At 37.5% G+C, this 26,795-nt stretch overlaps 1 protein-coding gene across 16 annotated transcripts in view; it reads right to left on the minus strand.

Moving 5' to 3' along the window:
* The window catches only part of KDM6A (lysine demethylase 6A), a 161,907-nt gene that overhangs the window by 68,307 nt on the left and 66,805 nt on the right, over positions 1–26,795 (minus strand). For all 16 annotated transcript variants that reach the window (XR_015261036.1, XM_086766217.1, XM_086766183.1 and 13 more), the window contains exons 5-6: positions 18,456–18,514; positions 6,847–6,967 (exon numbers count right to left, since the gene is read on the minus strand). Coding sequence is in view for 15 of the 16 variants with exons in the window: in XM_086766217.1 (XP_086622343.1) it covers positions 6,847–6,967; positions 18,456–18,514 (180 nt within the window). In the remaining variant the exon portion in view is untranslated. The remainder of the gene's footprint in view (positions 1–6,846; positions 6,968–18,455; positions 18,515–26,795) is intronic.

Raw genomic sequence — 26,795 nt, forward strand, 5'->3', positions numbered from 1 at the left:
AATTATTTCTCTTCTCAGGGTTTGTGCTTTCCCCCCAACTAAATGACGGAAGATGCCACACAGCGTGTTAGGTCCCTTTTAGCATTTACTCCTCTTTGTAATCATGACATTGCTAAAATACACCTACAGTTTTCTCTTATAGGAAAACTCCAAAATTACTAAAACAAAAAAAAAAACAAAAACAAAAACCAAACCCCAAAACAAAAAAAACCCACCCAAAATCCAACAAAGCAAGACAAAGTAAGAGAGAGCAAAAGAGAACACTCTGAAGGTCAGATACTGTGATATCGTGATCCACTGCCAAAATCGGTTACACTAATAACTCTCTGGCACTTTAATTACAGTGCCACACTGCATTAAAAAACTTCCATATTTTTACTTCTTGTGTATATCTCTCCATAACACGCATATGCAAACCAGAAAAGACTGAAGGAGCAATTTCATTCCCAAATGCTGTTTTCCATCCACTTACATTTTTATTAAAATACTCTTTTGACTAATTTCATCTTGTTTGCCACAAAACACTTTTAGGCGAAGTGCCTGAAATCTCGGATATCCACCTTCCAATAGTTAAATCCCTCTGTTTTGATTTGGTTTTTACCAAAAAATGTCGCTGATTAGTTTCTGGTAGAATTACAGACATAAAACTAGACATAAGAAATTAAAATTTCTCATAACTGTATGTATTTTGACTAGTTAATTCTTCTTGAATAAGTAAAAATGAATACATAAGGTTCCAATTTAACATGTTTAAGCTTAAAGATTATTAACGTAAGCACATATGAAAGATAACTAGGCTGTGAAACAGCACTTGAAGGCTTCAAAACACCGATTTTTCACTTTCGTAAATACTTTATTACTGAGAAGAAGAACATGAAGTATGAACAATATGTCTGTAACAGCTACACGTTGGCATACAATAGCTGCAGTAGCTAAAAATATCTTCCGTAAAGATGCATATATAGACAGGAGAATTATTTGAATAAGTGATGGAAAAGTGTCTGACTGACTATAAATAAGTACTTTTGAGCTGTTCATCTCCATATCAGTGTTTAATTATTTCTATTTCATGCATAATCATGTAATTTATGCATATTTCTCAATAAATTCTAATTCTTTTGCTGCCTTTTTCTTATCCTAATATAAGCAGTATGACTTAACATTACTAACAAATGAGAATCTTCAGGAAAATAATTTTAAAAATAAAAACTATATTTAAACTGATGATTTACGGGTAAGATGAAAGCATAGGCCTGAAGCAAACTACTAGGATAGCTGTTTTATGTGTAAATAAGGAGGGAAAATTTCTAAAAGTGAAAGGTAGAATCAGTATTTATACTAAAAGGCAGATACTTGAAAACATGAGAAATTTAGTTCTCATTCTTCTAAGGGTTCTGTTGCTGGGTACAGGATGCATCTGCAATACTTAAATACCAAACATAATTCCCAAAGCACAACATAGCTTGGTTTGCCATAAAATAACCTTCTTGCATCAGGAGTCCCTACTGACCATTATATAAAAAAAAAAAAAACCAACCCCAATTCACCACTAAAAATACCCTAAACAAAAAAAAACATCCCCTCACAAAATCAAACCCATAGAAAATCTCCCATCCACCCAGTGTTCCCTCAATGTTATCATTCTAATAAATATGAAAAACTAAGATTTCTTTTCCCCTTAAGAAATCTGTCAGCAAACAACAGAAGTGAACTGAATTTTACATTCAAAGGGCCTTCAGGACTGCAGCCCTAACTCCCCACCAAAAGAACAGTACCATACTTAAACACCACCAAGCAGAATGAGCACCACATGGAAGACTGGTTTCCCAATAGCCGCTGTTTCAAATGCAACCCAACTATTAAACTAAGTAATATCAAAGCTGTAGTTTTTATTTTTTCACACAGTAGCTCCTGTGTGGATGGGTGTATTGGGTTTGCGTGGCAAGGTTTTGCTAGTGGGCAACGGTTACAGGGGTATCTTCTGTGAGAAGCTGCTGGAAGCTTCCCCTACGTCTAACACAGCCAATGCCAGCTGGCTCCAAGACGGACCTACCGCTGGCCAAGGTCAAGCCTGTCGGCAATGGTGGCAGTGCCTCTGTGATGACAGTTAAGAAAGGAAAAATCTGCTGGGAAAAGCAGCACTGGAGAGAGGAGTGAGAATATGTGAGAGGAACAACTCTGCAGATGCCAAGGTCAGTGAAGAAGGGGGAGAGAGTGCTCCAGGCACCGTAGCAGAGATTCCCTCGCAGCCCGTAGTGCAGCCCATGGTGAGGCAGGCTGTCCCCCCACAGCCCACGGAGGAGCAGAGATCCACGTGCAGCCTGTGGAGGACCCCACACCGGAGCAGGCGGATGCCTGAAGGAGGCTGTAGCCCTGTGGGAAGACCACCCTGGAGCAGGCTCCTGGCAGAACCTGTGGCCCCCACAGAGAGAGGGGGGCCTAGCAGGACTTGTAACCTCGTGGGGGACCCACACTTGAGCAGTCTGTTCCTGAAGGACTGCACCCTGTGGGAAGGACACATGTTGGAGAAGTTTCTGGAGGACTGTCTCCCATGTAAGGGACCTCACACTGGAGTAGGGGAAGAATATGAGGAGTCCTCTCCCTGAGGAGGAAGGTGTGGCAGAAACAAGGTGTGATGAACTGACCACAATTCCCATTCCTCTCACCTGCACTACGCAGGGGGAGGAGGTGGAGAAAATGTGGACTGAAGTTGAGTCAGGGAAGAGGAGAGGGGTGGGTGACATGTTAGTAAGATTTGGTTTTATTTCTCATTATCCTATTATTATATATTCTATTATTATAAAATTAATTTTCCCTACATCAATCTGTTTCACCCGTGACAGTAATTGCTGAATGATCTCTCCCTGTCCTTATCTCGACCTGTGAGCCTTTTGTTTTATTTTCTCTCCCTTATCCCACTGAGAAGGGAGGAGTGAGCAAGCACATGGTGCTTAGCTGCCAGCTGGGGCTAAACCACAGCAATGGGACAGTTCCCTTCACAGGATTTTTTCACGTCCCAGCAGATGTGATGTGGAGCAAGCCAACCTCATCAGCTGGTCCTCAGCTTGCAAAGCTCAAATGACTTTGGGCCAACAGATCACGCAGGAATGTTCTACAAACTTCTCTTTGAAATCTCTTTCATCCTGACTTGCTAGAAATTGGTTAAGATTCAAAAGTACTTAAGAGAAGAACTGAGACACATGTGCAGGACAGGATGATTACACACGTTTGAAAAAGGAGGCTAAAACTGAAAAAATATATTCAATATATAGGAAAATGACCAGGATAGCAAGTGACATGCCAGAAATAATGTAGTACATACTCAGAAGCTTCAACTTTTTTTCCAATTACATCTGCCAAACCAATAAAAATATATATTCTGTTCCTAGATATCTTGCTTTTTTCTGCTTTCAGATTATCATGGCACCACCACAGCTAACACCATCGAATACAGCATTCCTAGTGTCATTTGTAGGAAGCAAATAGGAAGGGGACAGAAGGACACAGTAAAGTGTGAAAAGGTCAGGACTGTGCAGTAAACCTTAATACCCCTCCTCCCCCAAAACATTTCAGTTGACTTGGGAATTAATTGCACTTTTCTGATGAATGGGGCAAACTCAGCTTTCATGTATCACCTCTAAAGGTAACACTGACCTAAATGTCAGGTTACACAAGGACTTTTGTCTTTTCAACCAGAATGGTCACTTTTTTTTTTTCCTTAAGGTAAGCTTGAAGGCCAAGTAATTTTCAACAGCACTGGTATGGTTTACAGAGTTTATGGCAATGGGATAATGGAGCGGTCAAGGGTTCTCATAGTAATTTGCAAGTCTTAACTGCAGCAATGTTAAAAACATGCAAAAGCAGTAATTGATTTTGAAAAAACACTAAGAGTTGATTCTATGCTTGTTAAACAGTCCTCTAGTAATTATCTTGATCATCAACATCTTAAAATAGTAAAAATTAATTTTATGCTTAAATTGCTTACATAAAATACAGATGATTTATGTTAACAGTCTAAAATTGTGAAAAACATGGAATATATGACCTTCAGACTGAAGTCTTCTCCCTCTGCCTGAAGACTTTTACTGACAATGACTCATCTGCTGGCAATGGTTTATTCTTAGCAATTACAGACTTAACATGAATGTTTGAATACCATCAAAAATATTATGATATTTCAAAGTACATTAATGCAACGTTGGTACAATCTGTGAAATCCAGAACAGTCACAAGCGAATACCAGATGAAAAGTTATTTCCACTTTCCCTTCAGTGTCAAACAGGAAGCTCAAACTGGGCTATCAATTACATTATACAGAGCCCCAGGGAAAGGGTCTGTGCTCGAGGCCCTTAACTAGCAAGCTGGACCCTAAACCCCATAACCATCCTCTAAAATCCTGATCCTTTTGAAAAGGTCCACAAAATCAAAACAAGGTACAACGAGATAACTGTGTCTTTTCATTACTTTGGGTTACTTATCTTTCTTTTCTGAAGAAACGAGACATTCAGTCTCTGAGAACGAGACAGACATTCTGGGAAAATATCCTTTTGCACTCTATTATTGTATCTCTTCCTCATTTTATTCTCCCCATGCTTGTGCATAACCGCTGCATCAGTGCTTCTCTTCGCTAAGGAAGTATTTTCTGACTTGCCTGTCATTCTTGTCACTCAGAGTTCTGTCTTAAGGAGTTTTTTACATCTCAACTCAGGGATTAATCAGATTAGCTTTTAAAGACCCTACTGCCCTGCTTGTTCCACTAAATCTACCCTCGATGGATATAGTCTGATGTATAATCTGATATATTTCAATCAGTAATACTCTGTTTCCCAACAAAGCAAATCAGTCTTAGGACTCCACATTAAATGCACAGCTGACCTGCCCTGACCTGACAACAGCTGAGACTGTTTAGAGACTGTTTGGATCGCTTCACTGGGTCTTTTCTTTCTTGCTCCTCACTGATATTCTCTGCTAAGAATTGCAACCTCCATAGCAAAGGAAGCAAACCAGAAACTCCACCTTTAGGTGTTTCAATTGATAATTCTGGAGTAGATATTCATGTTATGTTTCGCAGCAGAAGGAGATAAGACAGCTCTACTCTCTCCTTCCCGTACACGCACTCCTACCATCTCCCTTGCCCTGGATCTAGTAACTGGGCAATCTCAAATTGAGCTAGTTCAGATTTTTGATCCACCTCAGTCTGCAAATGGAAAAAAAAAATAAAAATCACTGTATTCAATAAAACAGAGGGTGCTGAACAACATAATCAGGATTGCAAGTCGGAAAATGAGACAGCCTTTTAGCAAAAACCTGCAGTTATATTTATTTAAGGGCAATGTGAAACTATCCTTATAATGCAATACCCCCACCATCATCATCTTTTTGAAGATTTTCATTCTGCTCCAGGGTAAGCTCTTTTAGTTGCTGCCATTTGTTTTATTAAGTGAAAGAAAGATACTTACTTACACAATTAAAAGCAATTAAATTGTGATAATTTTGCATTACAAAAGATTCGTGTATTTCTGTTTTTAAAACACTACTTTGGTGTTTTTCCCATTCGTAGTTGTTGCATCGAAAACTAAGTTTGGTATACTCAAAACTCTTGTGATAAGTGATCTTTTTATTCTGTGAAGTTGTGAAAATCAAACACAGTAAATTATTTAGATTGATTTCTCATAATATCTATTTAAATACTTGATTCAGTGACAGTATTACATATTTCATGGCACAGCAGGAAAAAGGTTATTTATCGATCAATTTCTTCTATTAAAAATTTAAATACAGAAGTTCTTTCACTACTTGATTACAAGCTACTCTTCAGTTTTATCCCTGACTCCTTTAAAAATAAAACCAAGACGTACTACTTCAGCACTTCTTTTATTCTCTATGTATCACAACAGCTGGTACTAAATCCGTGCCAAAGTTAAGAAAACAGGAATACTCAAACTTGCACGTAATTCCTTTCCCAACACAGTGATCTTCCCCTACCTCCCCTTTCTCTCTTTTGCCATTCATCACACTGCATCTTTCCTACTCCTGTGCAGTATCATCCTCTATGCATACTCCTATACAACCACAATTTCCAACTACACCTGTCTCTGCAGGTGAAAGCTTGGACCCTGGATGAAAAAAGGAAGCTTGATGAGGGAAGTGCTTCCCATTATCACGAATACTGAAAGGAAAAATTGAGAGTAACACTCTATGCTTTCAGATCTTGGACAATGTGATTCTGATAGCCTCACAAATACTACTTCCAGAAAAACAACTTACCAGGAAAAGGAAGCCATAAAATTATTGGGAACAAAACATTTGATGTTTTAAGTAGTTTTAGAAGATATTAATATGCAGAAATATGTTTATGAATTACATTTAATTACAAATTACAATATTCTCAACCGTGAAAGTGTACCTCCCAGACATGAAACTCTGTTAAAGAACACTTTCTTTTTCCAAGACACACATACCTAGATTTAGAGGTCAGGAAGGAAAAAACATGGGGATACCATAGGAAACAGAGGGAGGAAAAAAAGCAGGCAAATATGTTAACAGAGGGGGAGACAAAATGACAAACTACAGAGGCCAAAAAAGAATGCAAACAGTAAAAAACATCTGCTGGAGTACTAGTGCTCATCTATAGTTTTGCTAGGCTTTTCTGAGTATTTCTAGCACCTAACAAACCTCAAATCCTACCCTTACTCTGTCTTAAGACTAAGATATTTCAGACTGAAGCACTTCTACTTCTAAAGCAGGTAATATTTAACTGCTATAGGCTTATGAATTCCTTGCAGTTTTAAGATGCGACACAACTTGTAACAAACATTAGTTCCATTTGAAAGGACTTAAACTTACCTTTAAACTAGACTCATAGTCTGTGTTCACTTTGAACATAAGCCCAAGTCGCAAATGAATTTCCTTGGCTCGACAAAAGCTGGGATCAACATAAAGCGCCTCCTGAAATGCTTTAATTGCCCTGAAAGAAAAATACAGATTAAAAAATTATTTATAATGAATGTTATTTATATGACTAGCAGAAAGTGGATGAGAAAGCACTGTTACAGAAGAACATATCAAAATAACGGTTACATGCAATGTTTTTGGTGCATAGCTTTTGATTCTTCAAGGATTGGGTAATTTTGTACTCCAGATATCCTAATATATTTGAACGTCTAACCTTTCCCATTAATTTAGAGGAAGTAATTTGCTTCATGAAATACAGTAATGTATCTGCTATTTCAGAAAGAATGACTCAGGAATTAGTAACAAAATCAGTGCAACTTTAGAACAGTACAGTGATCATTCACGTCACAATCAACTGCTAGGTTGCTTTTGATTCCACGTAGTGCAGATCCTCAGGAGCAGCAGCAGAAAAGGCCTAGGAGGAGACATCACGCATATCTACCACTGCACCAACCTGCTCCATTTTCCACTTTGACCTCCCTTTTTCAGCACCAGCACAGTCCATTGCAATACCTACTGCTCCATTATTTTCCAGTCACTCATCTACCTCCAGGAAAATACAGATATGAAAACCTGCCACCTCCTCCCACTGTAACTTGCTTTCATGTTCTCATGATAGGTGAAGATGGCTCTGACTCTACTTCCTTGCCTTTAAATCCTGTCTACATATGCCCCTGTTCATGATGGCATTGTACCAGATAAAACAAAAATACTATGTAACAACTATATCTCAGAGCAGAAAACATGTGATTCTAAACAGGACTGTTTTGCCTCTCAGGCCATTTGCACAACATTAGGACAACTGAAATACAACTAGAAGATATCAGATTTAAATTCACAGAGGAATTGAGAAAGAAGCTAAGAATCATTGTGTTAGCTCATCTGAAATCCAATGTCAAGTGGAAACAAAGTACTTTCACCCACATCACTGCTCATACAATGACAGAAATGAGAATCAGTCTAATTAGAAATTAGAATCAGTCTATCAGTCTAACCCTAATCAGGGTTCAAGCACCTAGGTCAGGGATCTCAGTTCCAGTTGCTGTCCTAGGCAAGCCCAGAGATCAATGCTGAGCAGGTAAATGACAGGCAAGCCAAAGGGGAGAGTTGTGCCCACTGTCGAGCAGCAAAGGGACACTGGACAGGAATTACCATAGTGCCTAAAATCAAACATTACTTAGGCAAATTTATTTGATTTCTACTTTCCAAGTGTAGTATTTATACAGACAAAAGGTCAGCAGCTGCAATGGGAAATTCAATAAATATTTTTCATAGACTTTTTAATTCACAAAACACATAAATGATCATTTTCAAATCCATCAGCAAAAGCATTTCTTCTGCTCAAAATTCTTACAGGCTCTTTTCTCATTCTTGATGGCAAAGCAAACCAAAGGCACAGAACTTCCTCTAGACAATGCAACAAAATTGTGTTTGTACCTAAGCATTATCTGACTTGTTTAAATAGAACTTAAGAGCAGATGGGCTTAAAAAAATAATACATTTTTTTCTGGTGGAACTGAAGCTTCGTCTGTTATAATCATTCAGAAAAGTTCTCCTTACCTTGTACCCTACTTCACTGCTTACACAAGGAAAACGAACAAGTGAAGCACGAAAAAGACAAACTTGCACCGGCTAAGTAGTCTCTCACATCTCATCTAAACCTCCCTGGAATAGTTTAGCTAGTGATGAATCACACACCTCAGTACCTACACTGAAATAACAAACAGGGGATTCATGTCTCTTAACAGTATGCTCATCATCATCTACAAGACCATCACTCAAACTGGAAGGCCAAAGACTAGACTGATCACCAAATAACAGCACATATTTTAAGCTACGCTTTTGTTATGCCAAAGTGCATATTTTACGATTGTATATTTGCATTTCTTGTCTTAACAGTAATACAGTACTTAGCATGTTAGCTACCGGCGTTTAAAATTCACTATTTGCATGTTGTTAAAAGATTGTATCCTATGTTCTAGGAAGGAAGAAAAAATGTCTATTGTCCCTTATCAAAGAGAAAACAAAAATCAGGAATAAAGACAATCCAGTTCTGTATCACATGGGAGACTGTGACCATGCTCATATACACTTTGTGAACTTGACATTCTTCACATTTTAGCCAGCTTGCTTTGTCAGAAAACAGTATTTCCCTATTTCCCCTCTATCATGTCTCAGTTGCAAAGATCACTGAAATGTGGATTTCTAAAAAAGCTTAAGAGAAACTACGAGACAAAAGTATTTTTATAGTCTCTTGCTTACTGAACAGGAAATATTATTCATTGCCACAGATGAACAGCAGAGTTAAACAAACCAACCAGTATAACAAATGACTCTGAAGGACAGTTCTGAAATTTAGTTTGAATGTACACTCTCATCCATTCAAAAGAACAAGAATGTTGCCTACCCCAGTCTTTCAGAGAAGCACAGCACTTAGAAAAAACAGTAAAATTATCATCAGTGGACAAGAACAGACTGTGTCACATTCAGCACAGAACCTGCTACGCACAGACAGCTCCTATGAGGTTTGTGTAAGGTTCATCTCTGTGAAGACAATACAGCAACACTGTTCACCATTGTCTAAACTGCTTGTGGAGTCACGTTCAACATTAGTAGTTATGACGAGTCTTTGAGATAACATTATAACCCAACACAGTTTTCCAATTAAGAGAAGCCTAAAATGCACAAGGAGAAATAAAATTTGTAGGACAAGATATCATTCCTGTAGACACAATCTGTGCCAGAAGTAACAGCGCGCTGTTCAACCCATTTTGATGGATGCTTGGAAAAATATACCCAAATCAACCAAGCCAAAACAAGAATCTCTACACCCTTTTAGACGCTGTTCAAGTTACTGCACTAACAGCTAAATAATAATATTCTAGCTGCACATTTCAACTGTATTTGATCACTCCTAAACCGATGCTTTCAGGAGGAAAAGCAGAGATGCTTTATATTTTCTTTAAAGGTTAAAAAATTCAAAGAAGTGTAGTCACAGAGCATTTTTGCTCCCTTCCATTGCATTGATTTGGTAATAGAATGGACATATTGGTGGACAGTTGGGTGAAAGCCTCTCCACTTAGTAATTTCTTTCAGTTTCTACTATGTGATGGATTTACATTTAAGAATGAATCCATATGCACTCAAAATGCTAGGTCAGCATCTTGTTTGCACCTTAAATTCTGTATTCTTGAATGCCATCATGAAAACTAGAAAAGAATTCTGAAAGGTAATATAAATGTAAACTTATAATGGAGCATAACTATGACTCTAATTTAAGAGGAAAATACTGTAAGAATACACAAAATATTCCCCAAAGTAGCTTTTCTAATTAAAAATCAGATATTTTATCTTCTTCATATGGGCCTGCATCTTACTTAACTCTAGTGTTAATTCTACATTGGTTATGCAATTTGTAGTTTTTCCAGGGTGACAATCACCAATAACAACAAATAACATTTACTTCCACTACTTCTGTGAAAAAAGGCATCATCAAAATTTCACAAATGAAGTGATCTGAAAGGCAGCATTTTCAATAATTTCTACCAGTGGTAGATGCTCATGTCTCATTTGGTAACCACAGCCTGATTTTAAATAGTCAGTACAATTTTCATGGAAAAAAAAAAAAACACCCAAACTCTGAAAAAAAAAACCACATTTACTTATTAACTCTTACAGACAGACAAGCAATCCTACAACACAGCTGAATTAATATTGATCTAATTTTGCCTATGGGAAACATTCAAACAAAACAGCAATGCACTCAAGACTACAGGACACATCAAGAACATGGACTATAGTAAAAATTTTAGTTTTCTTTTGGGGCTGCCTGATCCCCAGTGGCACGGCCAGAGCTCCAGACTCAGTTCCTTACTACATCAATAGCAAAACATCTGCAACATCACTCACATTCATTTCAGTTGTAACTGCTCAATAACATCCAACACAGATGGCATTGCAGCTTGGTACAGCTTGGTAGAATACAGAAGGGAATGGACATGAGAAGTGGAAAGTAGGAGCAAGTGTTGTAATAGTAAAGGGAAATGAGAGAGAACGTAGCCCGATGCTGGTAACTGCAGTCCCTCCTGGCCTATCTGTTTGCCTGAGTTGAGCCTTTCAGATACAGCAGAAGTCACTTGGTCCTTGTACACATCTTTGTTTGCCCTGAAACATCACTGATGACATTTCTTTCCTCTGCCCAAGCCTACATCCAGAAAGATACAGGTCTACAGGATCCAAGGCATCCAAGTTACTCAGATGTTTTCCCTCAAAGCTCTTCTATGGTTTGACCAGAACGAGAAGAGCAGGCAAAATCTAACAGCTTTATGATCTGTCACATGGGAAGCAGGACTTGGCTTAAGAGGCTAACGGCTGTCTTCAGAGATGCCAGCACGCAGCCTTCCTCAAGTAGGCTGTTAGTCTCCATTAATTCACTGGCCTTCATGCACAGACAGAGCTTTCCATTTTAATCCTTAAGCAGACTAAACATACGTTAGTCCAAAGGATAAATCATGAAATGAAGGGCTGGGAGCTCTCATACTGTAGAAGTAAATGACAGTCGTCTAAATTCACCAAGAGACGACTTCCAGTTTCTTCTCTGAAGATATTGACAACTGCCTGGTAAGAAGCAATTTTGGTTGAGTCCATAAAAATTTATTTAAAGTAAATAAGAGTTTTCTCCAAGAATAGGAGCATTTCCACTAACAGGCAGGAAAAGCTATGTAATACTCAGCAAAATGGGAAAGTAGGACTGGAAAATAGACACTACAGAGGATGAAAAGCACCTCTGGGCTTACATTTTACACAGCACTGCTACAGTAATGCAGGAAAAATAAAAATGACATAAATCTATCATCTCCAAATCAAGACTTTCAAAATCAATACTGCAGCTATCTTTCCACCCACTCATCTATACAACAATGCCTACCATTATGAAAGTGAAGAAAGCAGCTGAATAATAAATAGAAGATTATATTAAACATTTAGTGAACTCTCATAAGACATTTAGTAGAAGGTTTTACTTGGATAGACTGAATAAAATCAGCTTTGAACTAGGCAAATGAATATAACAAAAAGGCATTGATTTAACTATTCAAAAGTTAACACTCGTATGTTTCAAACAAAAAAAAAAAAAAAAAAACCTATGAGAATCAGAATGAGCATACAAAATAAAAGAACATTACATTATTCTAATATACCAGGAAAAATACTTGATGCAGCTGCAGTGAAACTTTCTTTTTCTTTATCCTCTTTCAATTTTTTGACCATCTATTCTAAGTCTCATGTCATTTCATAGCCTCGCTAATGAAAATGATATGAGGCTATGATGGGCAAATTTCTATTTGAAACTCATAATCACAGTTTCAAACAAAAATGTATGTATACAGTGGTAGTCAGGACACTGCAACTTTATGACATACTTTTACAGTCCTTAGATACAATTCCTCTGTCCATAGGGCTTTAACAGTTGAATGGTGAAATATTTTGAGCAGCAAAGTCTCTAAACATTTCTGCAGAACAGCAGCTGAGAATAGGTTTTTTTCCAGCATTAGGAGATATTAATGCATTTTCTTCAATCCAGTAAGTGGTTTGATAGACAATCACAGAAACATAAGACAACAAATGAGAAAGTTAATTGCTACTTTGTTAATAGTTAATTACAATTAGTATGTGTAGTTTACATGTACATCCCCATTTTAGATACCTAAAAAATACATATGTAGACCCAGTCACCTGAAATCTGACAAATACTTGACAAAGCAGTATCTAGACAGTGTGCATTTAAATTCTGCCCTCCTTATGAAGATAACTACAGACACTAGACCAGCTGAAAGGACTCTGACTGAATAGGGAAAGAAGCACCAGTACAGAGGTACACCGTGAAGATCACAAGTTACTGGTAAGCAAGCTGTTTTTCTACTCTCTAATTATATCCCTCCTGGACTTCCCACTGCAGATGTCACCAAAGCAGGAACTCCACAGACTGTCAATTACCAGTGCAAGGTCATTGTCAGTTGGGTGAATCTCAGAGCCTTTCATGCAAACCGCAGCCACTGGACTATTTCATCAAATGCTGTGCGCCCTCCACAGTGGCACAAATTACTGATACACCTGGAGGTGTGCAGAGCAGACATCGCATTTGATGAAGTAGTCCAGTGGCTGCTGTCTGCATGACGGGTGGGGTGCTCCCACACAAGCGAAGGAGGTCCCTACTAGGCAGTTTGCATTCCTACACATCCCACTACCCGCTCGACCATTTTTTGTGTTAAACAGCCCAGTTCCTTGGATCTGCCAACGACTTACAAAGAGCTTGAGAACCATCTGAAGGATCTGGTCCTGCTGGAAAAAAAAAATAACCACCCCCTCAAAGACAAATCATACTGTGTTACTAACAGCTTGCCCCTGAAAAACAATAAATGTATTGATACAGGAAGCAAAGGACAGACCTTGACAGCACAGGACTCTCCCACTCTCATAGGCAAACAGCAACAACCATAAACCAATAGTTTCTTGGGTAGATGAATAAGGCATGCAATACTAAACGTTGGCACATGAGACTACTGGAAAAAAGTTTACATTCCATTGTAGACCTGGGTATTTTATAAGCAGTTTAAACAGCTGCTTTACTATTTCAGCGAAACTTCATTTTCTGGAAAAAGATGAAAGAGAATGACAGCCAGAGAGAGAGACTAGACTCCTTCAGCTCAAGTAAATGCTCCAGTGTGATTGGTGCTAAGGCTGTCTCACAGGTGATAAGTTTTGTGTGTTTTCCTGTAGGTAAGTGTAAAAGAATGCTCCTGCCTCACTGAAGCCTTCAAAGGACTTCTAGGAGAAGTGATTCTCAGGTTCTGAAGGCCCGCATGGTGACCAAGAGATGAGATGCAGCACCACAGAGGGCTGCCTTCTGCTCTCTGGTTGGCCTTTGGAGGGTTGTAGAGTTCAGTAGCAGCAAAAGATGGGATGTGGAGTGCCGGCTCAGTGCTTGTATGTTGGAGATGGAGGTGCTGCGCTCTCCCAGTGGAGGTTGTATATGCTTGCTCCCTCTTATCCAATATGTCTTAAACTAAATTATGTAACAATAATGAAAGACTGCAGCTGCCTTCTTGATGTCAAGATCCAATTCTGAATCAGAGTCGAAGAGGGGGAAAAAAAGGTTTTTGTGCTGAATTCCCATCTCCCTGTTCCAAAGAGTCAAGCTTATGTTAACAGGAGAAGTTCCAGCATACAGAACATCCTGGCTCACAGAAGTGCCAGGATGCAGCAGCGCAGATAGACTAGGCTGTGAGATTACTTTAAAGGAGCCAGAAGCAGAGACAGTGATTCTAGATATTGCTTGGTATTCAACAGATTATGACAGTACTTCTGTTTTTGCAAGGATGGCTGTAGAACGGCCAAAAAGTTCCCGTCAGAGATGACAGTTTTTCCCGAGACAGTCTACATCTTTCATCATGATGGAGATAAGGAAAAGGGTCTGGACCATCTCCTGCATTAGTCTTTGGCTTTTTTTTCAGGACTGTGTCCTGCAAAAGTGTCAATGCTGAAGGACTGAGCTTTACATAACACTTAACTTCTACAGCTGACAAAGAATCCTTGGACTGAGGAGCCCCAGCATATGCTAAACAGGGCAATAAAGGCAACTGATCTCCATCTCCTGTAAGGTGTTTCTGAGGAACAGCTGTCTTTCTCACACAGCTGTCCAGCAATTTGCAAGATGAGTCACTGAAAACACTGCAGGCTGGCCTTGGAGCACCACTGTTGGTACACTGGGATCCACAGAGAATGTTAGTACCAGTTTCAGGACACATCTTTTTATCTTGGTGGAACTTGGCGTAAACCAGCAGACAACAGACCCATCAGGCTCTGAATTGTTACTGAAGAAAAAATTTAGCATCCAAGCCACCACACTTGGACATAGCTATTGTACAGAAATGAAGGGTAGCCTTTGATGAACTACTGAAATTCTTTAAGTGTTCAATCTAGAAGACAACTAAAGAGGATATGAAATTATTCAAGTCACGTGTGTCCTGGTTTCAGCAGGGATGGAGTTAATTTTCTTCTCAGTAGCCGGTGTGTTTTGGATTTTGTGTGTGAAGAATGTTGATAAAAACATTCTGATGATACGAGTTGTTGTTAATGAGACCAAGGACACTGTCTGGCTTTCCAAGTCTCGTTAACGTGCAGATGCGGGAAGCTGGGCAAAAGACAGACAGAATAATTGATCCAAACTGGCCAAAGAGAGTATTCCATGCCATAAACGTCATGCTCAGTATATAAGTGGGGGTTGCCCATGGGAGGGGGTATTTCTTTTCTGTTCGGACATTTCTTGTCAGGTATCCGTGCGGGCACCCTTGGCACCCTTTTCTTCTCTCTTGCTTGCTGGCATTGTTCCCTCTACCTTGCTAGCTTGCTCTCCCTCCTTTGCTTGCTGCTCGGTGTCATTCCTGTGATCGCTGCTCAGGACTGGCTGCGTCGGTCATTTGGACATCAGGTAGTGAGAAATTGTACATTGTTCATTTTTCATATTTTGTATATATTAATACCCTTATATCCTGTTAGCTTTGTAGGTTTTTTTAGTATTTTTAGTAAACTGTTTTTATCTCAACCCACGAGTTTTCTTTTCTTCCCAATTTCTCTCCCCCGTCCCACTGGGTAGGGGGAGGGTGAATAAGAAACTGTGTGGTGATCCGGGCTAAACCACCACACGTGAATATCTCAGCTATCTCTATTCTACTGGTATTCCATCCTACCTGAGAAACCGGGAAACAAGAGGGAAAAATCAGCCAACCACTTTACTTACTGCTTGATGATAAACGGTGTAAAAGAACAGAGTATTAAAATTTAAGATCTGTAAGACCTATTTTACTATACTTGATCCAATTTACGGAGCTAATGCCTTATGGAATATCTTACTATAATAATTGCATGAAATAGCTTTGATCTGATCATACTACTGCAACATTTGTATATACATTGAGAACTTTCAGTTCTTCCATGAATAGTAAAACAAAATCACCAATATAAAATGACATATCAGCTAAGATTTGTATTTAAGATAACACTGTAATGCTACTTTGGTATATAGAGAACTGTAAAATATTGAATTACAATGAATTGCATGTGTGTCTTGGAGCCAATCCAACACTTATTTTTATGAAAGCTGGGAAACTTAAAAAATAATGTAAAAATATTAGTCTAAAACGGACCTTATTCCAACCTGTTTTTTATTATCTCTGCTTATATGAGACATGGAAAATCCTCAAGCACTTCCTTTCCCCTTCCTTTTAGAAGGGCTATGTACATGCCTCTCCTTAAAATCTATGAATATCTAAAGTGGTGTGCATTAAAAAAAAAGTGTATGAATTAAGCACCTTAAACGATCTAGAGGTCTCCTCTACCTGCCTGAAATACATGGATTTGTGCACTCTATCAACATAAATAGATGGAATAGCTGCAGCGGGAAATAAAGACAGTTTGAGTAGCATTTCACACTGAAAGCAGCAGGATTCTCTTTGCAATCTGCAAGAGAGTCCTGTGGAGAATTAAGATCTACAAAGAAGAACATATCTACTGTAAATGACTTGCTATCATCTCCACATTTATTATGATTTTTTTCACACCTAAACACCCACAACCACACATCCCACTCCTCTCGCCCCCAATAAAACACAGTAAAGGGGGGGAGCACTTTCAAAGGGATTGGGGGGGGGAAGTGTCAAACAAAAAGCATCGCACACAAAAGTGTAAGATTTTATCTGTGTTAGATTTTATTCTAAAAACCCTACCCAATACTTTAATGACACATAACTTCCTTAGTACCACACTATACATAACTTTTCTGTATGAATGAAATGGCAAATCTGATTACACAACCTTAACATAAAGCTCTGTGCAGTAAAGACACGGTAAGTCAAGGCATCAAATTATACTCATGTTCTCGACAAGCTTACTTAAAGGCATGGAAGAAAAATTTGAATTAATTCAAAGCTCTAATTCATTAATACTTAGGCCTCACAATCACCTGACTTTGCTGCTCCATGCTCTGGAAGGTGCTAAATAGCACCATCCGCTGATGGCAGAAGTCTGTGTTGAACATATAGTCTTTCAAAGAATCAACTACTTTGTCTTATTTATTTTTTTTCTGACAGTCTTCTACCATTTTCACAGTGAAAACTGTAGCAAGATACCCCTTGTAAGAAGAACTGGTGCACAAAATAGTCTCAAATGTTAAATGATGAATCAAGTCTGCCTAAGAACAAGAACATTCTGAAACTTGGCAAAATTCAACCGAGATTGATCACAATCTTAAACTAGTGGATTCTCAGGTTTTCTGAAAACTTTTCTGTTCTTCTCTTGTTAATTAGAATGCAACAGAATTCAAAGCCAAACACATGGCATTCATTTCACCACTATCAATAAAGAAAGGAGTAAGCTACAAGATTAAAACAAACAAACAAACAAAAACCCAAAGAGGTTCTGAACTCATGATTTAACCAACTTATCTTAATTTTAAGAATAAAAGCTTATTTACATTCTTCTGAGGAAAGCACAAATCTTCTGTCTTACAGATACATAGAAACGGGGGGGGGGGGGGGGGGGGGTATGTGCACCTGCAGAAATCACACTTTACTGTTCCAAACCATCAGTCAGTAGTCACTTACTGCGTCCTTAACTGCAGTCATTCTTAGTCTGGTAAGATTATAAACTTTTAGGCAATCAATCAAGTAGTAAAGTCACACTTATTTTATTAAGTTTTCACACCAAGCATAAAAAAAGCACTGACCTAAACGCTGCACCTTTCTGACTTTTTTCCAATTACACTAACTACACCTCTGCAAGAATAAAACCCCAATAAAAGTATGAGGACCTTTCTACAGAACCCCAGTGACTGAGTCAATTCCATTCTCCTCTCATCATCGACAAAGCAAAACCAAAGTCCCAACTGAAAACCAACCCTCCCCGCCATATCCAATATCAGCTCCTTTCAGTCCCCAAAGCCCTGCCAGAATTTACAACTTTTTCTGAGTTTTTACATCAGTTTTAAATATTCAAGTCTGAGTGTACTGTTTCTCACATCCAAAACTTTCACATTATACAGCTATGTAAAAATCAGTGACTACCAATCTAAATTAAAACAAGCCTACATTGCCACTACTTTTCCAAGAGAAAAGTAAGGTCTTTTTTGCAAGCTGGCTTTCAAACTATCAGTAATAACAATTCACAAAGCCCTGCTGAGTCATACTGCTCCATCCCCCTTGCTGAACCGTATTATAGGGAGCTAAAATACTTTTCCTGTAAGTGCTTCCCTATTCAAGCAACTCCTGTGGTTGCCACAGGTATGTCACAGTATGTCAGATATGCAACTCAGGACAGCATGTCTTCAAATATCATATCTATAATTAAAAAATGAAACTGTTGTACACTCACACCAAACTGAATTTGAAATATTCACCTACCAATAAAACACTGCACAACACTGATACTTCTAGTTTATTCCAACTTACCACTGAAAGGCATTGTAATGGAAGTAGACCAAACCAAGGCCATATAAAAAGGCAGCATTCTGTAAAGGAAAGAAACAATGTTTAAAATCCAGATAAGACAACCATATACTGTAAGATTGAGTTTCCAGTATTTTATTAATCCTTTGACATTCTATTTCCATTATAAGATAAGCATATTCAAATTTCACCTTGAACAGGAAGAATCAAAACAAGGAATTCAAAGATAGGTAGACATTAAAAAAAAAAAGTGATTCTCTGCAAAGTATTTTTGGAGGAACAGTAACAACAATATTCAAAAGTACTTTTATATAATCAGAGAAATTTATGTGCTTTGTTCTACTTGTACAACAGCAGGGAAGGAAACTACGAGGTAGAGGTCTTTGGCAATTTAATATAACAAAAAATGTTTTATGACCAAACACCATTTCATAGTCATAATGATTTATATTCACATAAAAGTAAACAAAGCTACACACTCTAATTTCAGCATCTAAAGTAGAATATTAATTATACGAATCTGAAAATATGGTTAAGGAAATTTCACCTTTCTGAATACCAAAAGACAGACCATCAGCTTCAAAGCTAAGACAATCATATTTATTCACTATTAATCAAATTCCTGTTTTCTATTTCCCTATTTTGCCAGGGGTGGGGAGAGCCAGTCTCCTTCCGGAAATCCTATTTCCCTTCCCTTTTCTTTTCACAGAAAAGCATGATTTGCTTCTAAACTGACATTACTAAGGAGGTTTAATGAATGCTTAACTATCCAATTCTACAAATAATTATTACATATTTCCTAAATTAGGAAAAATAAACAAATTGCTTTTTCTTTTTAAAAGTTATGCCACAGCATAGTTGTCTTCTATTTAGCGGAGCCGTTTCGTAATTTACAGGAGACAACACATACATGCTGCCTATGACAGATTTTTAGGCTTTTCTTACGTATAATTCTGGTTTTGAGAGACCAGGAATACATCCCAAAGAACAGAAAGCTCTGACACACGGACAAGAGACAGAATTTTCATTGTCAAAGACTGTAGTTCAATATAATCCCTCTTCCACTCATGTGCACGCCTTCAACAAGTCAAATTCCTATGGAATTCCACAAAAGGAATCCTAATTATGCCTTAAACCCAATCCAAATATAAAAGTTATAACCAAATTTCTCCTAGAAAATAACTGGTAACCAGAACATAATTCAAAGAGCGGCATTCATCAGAAACAGGACCCTATATTACCATTTCATTAGACCTCATTTGCATTTTCTAAATGCAAATTAAAACCAGGGGAAATGCCAGAGATCCTGTCATGAATATAGTTGGATCATAGCTTCAGCAATGGACAGCTTCCAAGAAAATGCTGTGGTATGACCAGATACTACAGCAATCAAATCACTGGAAGATGTTAACAGGGGGAGTGGAGTGGGAAGTACATAAACAATAAAAGATCACACTTTAGTACTACCATAAAATCACATTCCTCTTTAATTGAAGAAAAACAAAACATGGACATCATAAAGATAAACGATCTCTCATTCCGTACCCCATGTATTTCCTGCGTTCCAAGCATGCTCTGACAACACCAGATTAAGAAAGAAGGCAAGCTCAAAAACTGAGCATACATGATGCCTTGCTTTAAAGAAGTAAGACAGGGAGAGAGATTTTCACATGTGCAGCACGGAGGCCTGCAAACTACAGCACACACCTAGTAACCTTTACTGTGTTCAGGTTAGGCTCATTTGTAGAACAGAACTTAAGGAAACTCTGCAGTGTTACCTCAGAGATCCACCAGCCACAATCAAGACTAGATCATTGTAAAGACTGAGAATAACAGTAATAACAAAAATCGTTCATCACCACACTACAAAATTCAAGTAAAAATAGGGCAGGTAACTAAAACCTCTTCAGTCTTCACAGAATTTAATTTCATTTTCTGAAACCTATTAGAACTCACAGTCTAAACAAGCTACAGATTCAGAAGATGAATCTAGCTGATATTTGATCATAAGGGTTAATAATAATCAACTTTCAAGGCAACAGGACCAAGATGCAGGTGATTTGTCCAAATGTAATTAATATACCAAGTTCACATGAAGCTTTCAGCTTGCCCCCACCCCAGTAAAACACAGACCAACCATTACTGCTCTGTCTTTGTTCTGTGACTGGTTTTCCCATTTTTCTCTCATTCTTATTTGGCTTTATGGAGATTTTGAGACTGACCTTAAAAATCTGTTAAGCTGCCGCTGTCTTCTCAACAAAAAAAAAAACAGGGCAAGATTTAAGACTAATACTTTACTTCAAACATAAAGATGTAAATTCTCAAAAGTCAGTATGGATCACACTTATCTGTTAGGAAATACTACAGCTCTAAACATATGAAAGACCGTTAGTACTGCTTGTTGATTTTTTTTATTAGATGTCTTAACAAAGATTAAAAAACATATTTTAATCTATGTTTGAACCTGGATGAGACTTTCACAAGGACTAGAAGATACAACAGTGTTTCAACATACGCAGCATTTTCCCACAAACAATTCAAAGCGAGATGCACATTAAGTTCATTACTTTGGCAACTAAATTTTCTGCCTCTTGCAAAATACCATCAAGTTCAATGTGCAACCAAGTTCCTATTCAGAACAGTCAATATGAAAGGCTATAATAGCTTAATGTGTATCAGGACAAAGCAGAATCACTACATGAAATTTTCATCTACAGAATGTCCTTTTTCTGAACATCATAAGATTCTGTGACTCTGTTTACCAGGAACACACTCCATTTTAAGAAATCTGTTTTCAGTTGCCTCTGTTACTTACATTGAGACAAGTTTATTACAAAAAATATTCATTCCATGTTTTCCAGTAAAGATTACTTTTGTAATTTTATCCCTGCTATTCAGAATCCTGCTATAAATAGCTGGTGAGGTAGAATACAAGCCCACTTGTATTTCCTTCCAAACATTTTTCATAAGAAGTAGAAAACAAAAATATCTTATTACAATCCTTTCCTTGAGCTTCTTTTATCAACCCTCACAATTTCTGAAGATCTCATGCTAACAAAACTTATTATCTGTCTAACTTCTAATGTAATTTTTATGTTATCAGATCACTCTCTTCACTAAAATCTACAGCAAGGTGAAAAAAAGCTGCAAACCGAAACAGACTGTACCTCAAATTTGAAGTTGAATGTCTGCATTTTTCATTCTACAGCCATGCTATTAAAAAGCAGACAAATTAGAAATGCCATTTCCAAGCTGATGTCATTTACATTTTCTACAAACTAGAAAAAAAAAAAGTTTTTCATACCAACCACTAGATGGCTCAAATATCTCTTCCCATTTTACATTCTTATGCAATTGAAGAAGATTGTCAAGTTGATATTCTGTATTCCGCTACTTACAGAGTAAGTACTAGCACTATTTAATGCTGAGTAACATCTCAATTATATTTTATAAAATGTATAAGCCACAGTATATTATTGATAGGTAACTCAGAAGGCAAAAATACATCTGTATGTACCTTTTTATGTAACTAAGATGAATAAGTAGCTTGAAGACATTTTGGTCTTGTTTCTTTCAAGCAATTAAGAAAAAAAAAATTAACTAACCAATGAAGAAAATGCCACCCATCTCACAGACCTTCTGTATTAACCCAAGTAACTGGTTTGCAGTCTCTTTGAAGCAGCAGATGGAAGCAAATCCCCAACATTTCATGTGCTCATTCTCTAGCTGTTTCAAGCCACATTTACAACAAAGCCTTTTTCTCCATCTTCAAGCATGCAGCCAGTGCTTCCAGGAGAAAGACATCAGACTAGACCACCACAGTTACACTTTATCTATAAACAGAGTCAGAAAAATGCACCTGTCCTATGTGTCAAGTGGTCACACTCACATTCAGACTTAAACACGCCCATCTTAGACTAACTCTAGAAACGCATAACTACCACATCTGGGCCCAGATATTTTTCACTAGTAACATGCTTATCTGCCACAAGCAGTTGAGACTCTGTTACTGACTCCAAATTTGTGTTTTATAAACACAAGGAAGTTACCCTTGCAAATGAAAATCTGTTCGGCAGGCACTCCTAGGAAGTCAGAGTAGAAAAAGACACTGAAGAGTCAACGCGGCCGCAGGACACCATCTAACTGGGACCTTTCAACTTAAATATGAAAAGGAACAGTTTTTGCCGTGGTTTCACAGCATTGTCAATTCAGAAACATTCCCTAACACTCATTTTTGCTGATACAATCATTTGCAGAGTACTACAGCCAACTGGATGCCAGAACTGATCTGAGTTATTAACATCCAGATAAAAAAGGATTATTTTTAACTGTATCACTTTCCCAGCCAAGTTCACCGTGTAGCCCCCTCATAAACAACTGCATTAGCAACAAGTGAGAGTGGAATGTGAGCAAAATAAGTAAAAGCTCTTTAAGCCTACACCGGTACCAAGAAAACGCATATCAAACCTACAAAGACCTTTCAAATAGAAAGAGTGAAATCCTAGATAGATTATTTAAACAGGCAACCTACTTTAAAAAAAAACAAAACCAATACTTTATTACATCCTAAGCCTCATATAAACATTTGATTTGAGAGAAATCAACTTCTATGGGTCAGTACAAAATGGATAAAAAATGAAATAACGTCACAGCCTGTCAGCCTTCTCCATGCAGGTCCTTAACCAGCAAGGTATGTAGGCAAACACAGCATTTCTCTCCTTTATGACTCTAAGGGGTAGGGCCAGATGTAGGGAAAATAATCCCTTTATTTAATTAAAAAGTGTATAGTATTTAGACAGAAATCAGAGTGTATCCCACCATACTACAAAATAAAAAACAAATCAGGAGAAACAAAGTCCCCATGCTGTTGGTTGGTGGAAGTCTGAAGGAAAACTACTGAAAAAAGATGAAGTTCAGCACCTTTATGAGACCAGTGACTGATTTCCATTTGTTTACTACCGCCAGGAATCTAAGTCTTTAATGGCATATTAAAACTGCTTCCACCAGGACTCTGAATGCCCCTTCCACAGCTGCCCAAGTTCCAGTGGAACCTGCAGTCCAGCCCACGTCACGCCAGGCTGCAGAAAACACAAGTAGGCAGGGGGCCACTGCTCTTCAGAAAATCTAACTGGAAAACAATGTTTTACAGTTTACATCGCGTCCTGTGGTCACAGGATCTCTCAGGCACCTGTTCAAAGCAAAAGAACAGTTTTTATGTTCAAATGTGTGAATACATTTATTTTTTTACTGAAGAAACGAAAGAAGAAGTTTTGACACCATGGTGCTCCATACCTCCTCCTGACACTACTCAATATATAACAACAGTTCCCTGAAGAACAGGTACCACATTAAAAACTCCACTCTTGTGCATAAACAGCTATGTGCCTTTGGGAGCTGCCAAACCCTAGCAGCTCCAGTCACAAATACTGCAAGTGTTCAGGAAAAAGAGGAGAACGTTCAAATAAAATTTGTTTAGATTTGTACAAACATGAAAAAGAGAGCTACCTATCTACACGTGGGCCGTGACACCTACACATTCCCAACACCTGCAAAAATATTAAGATTCCTATAAGTGGTGTATAACAAATTAATATAATTAGTTTTGGACTAATGTACTGTCTTTCCTAAAGAGGAGATGAGAAGGGAGCAGGATGGGGAGGACAGCATAGTAATTTCAAAAATAGATGCCACTTAAAAGGAAAAAAAAAAAAAAAAAAAACACCTTTGTGGATGGTGTGGGATTTTTGTTTATTTAGTTTTTATTTGTTTTGTACCATTTTTTTCTGCTTCACCTTCTTAAGAACTTTCCTGTGAAAGGAAAAAAAAGTAAAGTATTTTTTACAAATTAAGACAGATATATTAGCCAGTTTTTTTTTCTACAAGGAGTAGGTGTATTTTGGCAACACTTACTCTCTGAAGAGATTAACTTCTTAAAGACAAGAAGAAATTACTTTGTACTCATTTATTAAGATGTTACATTAATTAATCTATTATTTATGCCAGAATATATTTGTCACAGGAATAACCACTTTTACATATTAATTGCCTTTGCATTGTTGCCAGGATGCAGGTACACACCCAGTGACAATTTTTTTTTTAATCTCATGATTATTGCTCAAGAAGCAGAGTCATGCAAGCATACGTATTTATATATTATAAATAGCTGTTTTTTAAATATGCTGTATAAACCTCATTATTTTTCAGGTACTACACAATTTCTCGAAGACCTTGAAGATGCCAAAACTAATTATATTAATTTGTTATACACCACTTATAGGGATCTTAATATTTTTGCAGATGTTGGGAATGTCCATCAAATGGCTTTACAGCACTATCTGTAAAAAAGCTTCCTGTCACACAGGGAAGGAAAGGGTACATCAAGACAAGGCTACTAGTGAATTATCAAAAACCACATATAGTAACTAATTCAAGACATGGTAATAAGTTCAATACTCCTCATGCCACAATCGCTTTATAGGGAGCACTTTAATATGACAGAGAAAATGATAAAGCAAAATTAAATAACTCAAAATTTCTTAATGATGAAATATATGCAGTATTTTAAATTGGGTATTCCTTTATCCATAAGTAAATTTAGGTCTTGTCAAAATGGAATACTGATCAACTAGTGTACCTTCTCAAATTTGCCATAAGAACAAATAGCAAAGTAAATGTCTACATAGTGATTGCTGCCATGGGTATCTGACTTATGTGCCTTCCACTGAAGCTTATAAAATTTCACTTGATGTAAAATCTTCATTTTCCACTTGATATAACTATTTTCAATAATTTAATTATTTTAACAGAAAACTTTATTTTTCTGAAACAAATCAAGTGAGCAAAAGTGTTGTGCAACACAGAAAGATTAAATTCACCTTGAAAGACATTTTTATAGAGACAATTTATCTAACCAAATTTAATACTCTCCCCTAGAGATTCCCTGAATGCTGTTAACAATCACAAACTTTCAAATTTATTTTGTATTATATGATTAGGAAAAAAAAATTCCTAAGTCCAAACAGAAAGCCTTATTTGAGACTAGATGCTTTATAACTGAACCAACTTGCCCAAGATTTGCACTAGATGATCTAGGTATCCCACTGCATCTTTGTGATCCCAGTGAGATCGTAGCCCTGCAATTGCATTGTGGACCTCTAACTCCTCCTGGTTTTTCCCCACGCTGCATCCATTTGTGTACAAGCACTTCTGAGAGGCACCCACTTCTGTTAATTTCTCAGAAAAGAAGATTCCTCCATAATGCTGTCCTGTAGGCACTTCCTATTTTGTCCATACCCTTGATGTGGGACCCCAATATTGATCAGCATAAGCAAATTAAACACAGAGCAATTCTTCTCAACTTGTTTTTTCTTTGACAACTACCGCTCTTATTTCATACCTATTAAAGGATATGGCTTTTCTCTTTCTCCAGCTAGATGCACTGGCCTAACAAAAATTATTATATGTCTTCACACATGTTTTTCAATCAAAGCACAGAAATTAAAGTCTGTTCATGTATACACAGAAACACTACTGAAACATCTTTTTTGGAAAATGACATTTGAACAGTACATCGAATTGTGTTACTCCCTTTTATATGGCAAGTCATCATCACTATTTATATCCATCATCTTCAAAACATTTTATGAAACAGAACTACTAGAATGAAATTTTATGTTCTTGATTCACCATTTTTCTAGCCCTTCCAAGCACAGATAGGAATCCCACTGAGTTTACAAGCAGCCCCATTATTTCCCTGTCAGTTTCTCACTGCTGGAGAATCACTACCGTGTCGGAAAAATGCCTTAATATCATTAATTACACAGCTGCTCTACCTGAGGCACGTTGCATAAAATGGGAGTGAGCAAGCTGAATACAGTAAGGTACGAAAGACTATAAAGTGATTCAAATACACACACACAAACCATCAAAAAATAAAGGAAAACAATCATAAAAAGTGGCAAAACTGTCTACAGTTGTTCCCTCGAATCTTAAGCCACACTGTTCTGGACAGTAACTAGAATCAAGCTGAAGCTGGAACTCTGCTTAATACAAAAATTTTAAGTTGCATTTTTAACCAAGTTCCCTAAGAATACTACTCATATTGCTCTTTCCAGTTGAATAACGCTTGATACTGTTAGCTGCTTTTAAATGAATTTTATAGAAAGCAAGACATCTTGAAGACTAAAAACTTGAGAAATATCACTGAAAATACCTGCTGGATAGAGAAAGGAGCCCCCAAATCAAGACCTACTTTCAGAAAGCAGACAGAGTTTAATTACTTCTTCCTCTATGGGAAGAGACATATAGCCCATTGGCACAGACTTAAGTCAAGCATGTGCTTTT

Source organism: Chlamydotis macqueenii, chromosome 1, assembly GCF_036417535.1.
Source record: "Chlamydotis macqueenii isolate bChlMac1 chromosome 1, bChlMac1.mat, whole genome shotgun sequence".
In the NCBI taxonomy this organism is placed as follows: Eukaryota; Metazoa; Chordata; class Aves; order Otidiformes; family Otididae; genus Chlamydotis; species Chlamydotis macqueenii.